This window comes from Triticum dicoccoides, chromosome 2A (genome assembly GCF_002162155.2).
Source record: "Triticum dicoccoides isolate Atlit2015 ecotype Zavitan chromosome 2A, WEW_v2.0, whole genome shotgun sequence".
Classification (NCBI taxonomy): Eukaryota; Viridiplantae; Streptophyta; class Magnoliopsida; order Poales; family Poaceae; genus Triticum; species Triticum dicoccoides.
Window position 1 is genome coordinate 524,124,751 of NC_041382.1, and position 5,465 is coordinate 524,130,215.

The window sequence follows — 5,465 nt, forward strand, 5'->3', positions numbered from 1 at the left end:
GCCGCCCACGTCCAATCAACTGCCGCGCGGCGCCTAAGGCCGCAGGCTGTTAGGGCCCGCGGCGCTTCGCTCTTGCCCTTCCGCCTCCCTCCACGGCCAAGTCCAGGCGCGCCTTGGGCCCGGGGGCTACTGTCGGCGTTCTGGGAACGGGGGTCCCCAGACTTGCCTGCCTGCGGCGTGGCTCAAAGGGGGGCCCAGCACGGCCCATCTTCACCAGCACAAATCCAAGACCCTCGCGAGGGGCCAAGCCTCGCGGGGCGGACAACACGGAGCTTCCTCAGGCACGGCCTCGTCAGGCTGGCTCACGAGGAGGCGGAGAGATCAAGGCGGGGTACCTCGCGAGGTGCCCGTGACGCAAGCCATGACGACTCAGGGCGCCAGGCGAGTGCCAGCCCGCGCGGCGCCCTCCTTTCCTCTTTGGTGCAAAGGGGGCAAGCGCAGCCGCGGAGTACCGAGGCGTCAGGCAAAGGTTGTCATTTCGGTGCAACGAGACCAAGACCAGGAGGACTACGAGACGGAGGTCACCATGGAGCCCAAGACGGCGTCATCACCAGAGCTTTGCGCAGGCGAAGACTATTTTTGTCAGGATAGTTGATACTTGATGTCCCCCTTCAAATTAGCCCGACATTGTTGGCTCCCTTCCCGCTCAATATTTGGGGAGAGGACCAGGGCCACTATAAATAGGACCGGCCACCCACGTAGCAAGGGGTTCGGCTCAGTCTCCTCCAAGGGCTCGACAAGTAGAGAGGTGGTAAGCAGAAAGAGAGAGTGAGATAGAGAAAGGTGGCTGAACTCCTCCCAGCAGTTCATCGCCCCAGCCAAGAACAGACCCTCGCGAGGCTGTTCTTCCTTGTACTGTTCATCATCATCCGCTCGAGAGGCAATCCACCACACGACACACTGGAGTAGGGTATTACACCACAACGGTGGCCCGAACCAGTATAAACCTTTCGTCCCTTGTGTTGTTCTTTTCATAGCTTTGATCCTAGCGTGGCGGAGGGGTGCAGGAAGGTAGGAGGCGAAATCTCCGCGCGCACCCCAGTGTTCGAACCTCAAGGGTCTGCCGGAACCCGAATCCGACAGCTAAGTTCGATGTGCTATGAAAGTGGCTGTCACAACAGGTGTGCTTGATCTATGCTCTATGTTGCATTTCATTGCTTTCCGATGATGTGTTTATGTTGATGCTTTCAGATGAACTATGGTGTTGCTTTCAGTATTATTTGTGAACGGTGAACATGTGTGTTTTTCTTTTAGTAGCACTTGAAATGTATGTATTTGAAAACATCGATGTCTGACTAAAGATGTTAAAATGAAGTTGGAGTGAGGTTTATTGCATTTGAGTGAGGGAAATACGTGTATATTTTGAGATGTGTTAGAATGCACCCCCTAAAAACTTGGGAGTTTTGGGATGCGGCTTTGGACCTTAAATTTTGAAGATGGAATAGAGTTACTCTAAGTGAAATAGATAACGGCACAAGCAACAAAGTGATACTCATGTAATAAGTGCGGAAATCGGCATTAGCATAGCAGTAGTACTTCATCGACGATACCTATTCTTTTAAATGCATTGACGATTCCTTCTCTCTTTCTTTTTACGAAAACACTAACGCTCACATATATATAGCAACTCGCCCATATGTCTGGATAACTGTCTAGTTAAGTTTGCACGAATCTTGACACATTGAGACAGTTTTCGCGTGCCACGTAGGACAAGTCCGGTGTGTGGGTGTTGAAAAGGTCGCCCACACGCCACACATCACACGGTTACCAGTTGTGTTGTGTGGGCGAACTAGTTTTTGCCCACACAGCCACCACCTAGTCCGCGCATGTGGGCGAACTGATTTTCGCCCACACGACAGCCGTACATTGTTGGATGACAACTGCAGTTGCGCGTACATGGCAACTAGGCAAACACACATGGCAACTATGATTCGTTTGGTAGACGGCAACTGCAGTTGCGCGTACGTGGCAATCAGATAAACATACATGACAACTGTGATTAACCACACGTGGCAACTAGGTAAACACACATGACAACTATTGTTTGACCATATGTGGCGAGTAATTAATCACACAGGACAATTGTGATTTGGTTACACGCGGCAACTATCATAAATTAGACATAGCAACTATAGTTAACCAAAACAGAGAGAGTTGTCATGCTTTTACAACCACATTTGTCATCCCGGATAACTACATCTGCCATCCCGGATGGCAACTAAATCGTCATCCCGCAGGTACCTAATGTAGCTGCGCCGGAACGTGTGGGTATATTTGCTCCGTGCCACACGCGCGGGGTGAGGATGAGTAGTACTTGTTGGGCTTGTGGCACGAAGTAGCTGCGCGCCTACACACAGCTCGCGTGGGTTGCCTCCTACTCATACCACACATGGTGTGTGGGCGAATGTCTATTATGTCACACGTGCGATGGATATCGGCGTCCTCTTTTTATTATGGTTTAGAAAACAACTTGAGAAAGGAAATGAGAGAAACGGATACTTGTAACATGGATAGCGATTGGATTAGCAAAGACACTTTTCTTGTTCTACTTGTTCTTAAGTTATCTTATTTGATTTGATAATGCGTTAAACTAATGACGGATGCTAAACCCTTGGTCATCGGTGCAACCACCCCATGTCGTTACTATATGTAATGTATACCGCCAGTCACAATCTCAGTTAGAAGGGAAACTTAGTGTGTGTTACCTTTTTATTTCTTCGTCGCGAAGAGAGAAAAGGCGATCTCACCAGCGGTCAGAAGAGTTTCCTCCGCTGTCGTATTCCAACGGCTCTCCTCCGCCGAGAAGGGGGTCGTTGGATCCACGCGTATTTTTTTTCTTGATTGGTGTTCTTTATACAAAGACTAGCGTTCGGTTCTTTTTTTGGTTTTGTGAGGTCGGTGTCCAGGGTGCTTGTACTATAGTCTTTATGATATAAAGTGTGACTTGTATTGCCATGAAAAAGAACAACGATCGGATCATGAATTGACGGCTCGGATTAAGCAAAACAAGTGGCCTATAAACGGCTAAACGCCACCCGTTCAGAGTGATGGTTGACGAATGCGTAGGACCGCCCATCGTTATAGCAGCAGCGGCGGATCCGCGCCCTCCGGGTCTGGGTGCTGCCGCCCCGCCACGCCCCGGAAGTCATCCCCGGACGCGGACGCACACCTCCCAACACGTCCCGTCCACCCCGGCCCGATCCTCCGCGCACGCCAGACAGAGGTGGGCGAGCACTACTACACACACCCATCCACGCTCACTACAAGAGCCAGCCACGCACGCGACCGCGCCCAAGGACACGACGACCAACCAAGGGAGAAGAGAAGAGAAGAGAAGAGAAGGGAGAGGGCGGCGACGAGGGCGCACGACGGCACGCCGAACGCTCTCGCAATGCATCACGCCAAGACCGACTCGGAGGTGACGTCGAGCATGGCGCCGTCGTCGCCTTCGCGGGCGCCCTACTACGTGCAGTCGCCCAGCCACGACGACGGCGAGAACCACTCCAAGACGGCCGCCTCCTCCTTCCACTCCTCCCCGGCCGCCTCCCCGCCGCGCTCGCTCGGGAACCACTCCAGGGAGTCCTCCTCCTCGCGCTTCTCCGGCAAGGTCCCCTCCGCCGGCTCGTCCCGCCGCGGGGTCGCCGGCGGAGGCGGGAAGGGCGGCGGGGGTGGCGGCGGCGGCGAGGCGGCGCGCCGCAGCCCCTGGATGAAGGAGGCGGCCATCGAGGAGGAGGGGCTCCTCATGGAGGACGACGACGACGCCGACGGCCGCGCCGGCGGCTTCTCGGCGCTCCCCAAGAAGGTGCGCTACGGGCTGGCCTTCGTCGGCGCCTTCCTCGTGCTCTTCACCTTCTTCGCCCTCATCCTCTGGGGCGCCAGCCGCAACCAGAAGCCCGTCGTCTCCGTCAACGTACGTACTAACCTCCTCCTTTCCTCTCGGCCGGATTCGTGATTCGTCGTCTCTATGCAAGAACTGACGATTCCTCTCCGTTGATTGCGCAGAGCGTCACGTTCCACAGCTTCGTGATCCAGGCGGGGACGGACGCGTCGCTGGTGCCCACGGAGATGTCCACGATCAACGCCACGGTGAGGCTCACGTTCCGCAACACGGGGAGCTTCTTCGGCGTGCACGTCACGGCGCAGCCCGTCACGCTCTACTACTCCCAGCTCCTCATGGCATCCGGCGACGTAAGCATTCATTCATTCCCGCACGCGCATCCTTAATTCCTCGTACAGATTTCTTTGAACGGTTTCATCTGATTGATCGGTCGAATGGTAAGCCTCAATTTGGAGAACAACCGAGTCAATCTGTTACGTAAATGGCTGTGAATTAATCACAATACCGCATTCAGGTCATTCGGCCTGAACGATTGATTTCTTGTTGATAGATACGTAAAAATTTGTGCGCTGCATTTACGTCAACCACTAGTCTTATGAACACACATTTGCATATTGTAAGCCCAAAGAGAAAGTCAGTCTTGCTCTGTGGTTTCTAGATGTGAACTTTGGACTACAGCTGCACATGTCTTGACCAAAACAAAGGGCGTTAATTTTAGCCATGGCAACGTCTGCTGATAGCTACAAAAGCAGAGACCAATTCCCCGCAAAATAAACAAAAAACAGAGACCACTGAACACTGTTGAAAAACTCGGACACCACATCGCCATCCCGAGTTGCTGTCATCCAGTTCATATTCTTTATTTCCTTCTTTTTCCGCGGGAAATCCAATTCATATGACTTCTTTCCTTTTTTTTTTCTATTGAACTCAAGCTACAAAACCATCTACTAGTAAATATAGTTCTGAATCCTGGTACAACAACTGTGGCAGATGAAGTACTTCTACCAGCCTCGGAAGAGCCAGCGCAAGGTGGCGGTGACGGTGGTGGGCAACAAGGTGCCGCTGTACGGCGGCGGCGCGGGGCTGAGCAGCACGCCGGGGCCCAAGGGCGTGCCCCCGCCGCCGGTGCCGCTGCAGCTGACGCTGAGGATCAGGGCGCGGGCGCTGGTGCTGGGCAAGCTGGTGAAGCCCAGGTTCTACAACAACGTGCAGTGCAGCGTCCGCCTGGACACGACCAAGCTGGGCAAGGCCATCTCCCTCAAGAAATCATGCACCCACGTCTAGCCACCCTGCCAGACCTTTCTTCTTGTTGTTGCTGCATATGTTATGTCCGTAATGTAATACTCCTACGTGGATTACTGCCATTTTGAAGGGAGAAAGCATCATGTCTGTTGTGTATGTACAGATGAATTTTGTCGCCTGCGTCGGGATGGAATGAATGAATGATCACGCGTTTCTTGCCGCATTTTTCCATGGACGGTGACGGTGTGGGTGTGGCGTGGGTTTTGTGATGCGTGCACGATGCGTGGTTGCCGTGAAGCCGGTGTTGCTGCCGTTTTTGGTGCGGTATGGATTGGTGGACGTTGCTGTCCCATCACCGTCAGTGTAAACTGCTCCCATAAACCGT

At 53.4% G+C, this 5,465-nt stretch overlaps 1 protein-coding gene across 1 annotated transcript; it reads left to right on the top strand.

The window, feature by feature from the left end:
• Positions 1–3,118: 3,118 nt before the first annotated feature.
• LOC119355165 lies at positions 3,119–5,303 on the top strand. The gene is made up of 3 exons (XM_037621943.1): positions 3,119–3,910; positions 4,003–4,188; positions 4,829–5,303. Exons 1-3 carry the CDS (start codon positions 3,392–3,394, stop codon positions 5,120–5,122), a joined length of 999 nt encoding a protein of 332 aa, XP_037477840.1. The 5' UTR covers positions 3,119–3,391; the 3' UTR covers positions 5,123–5,303.
• Positions 5,304–5,465: the final 162 nt, after the last annotated feature.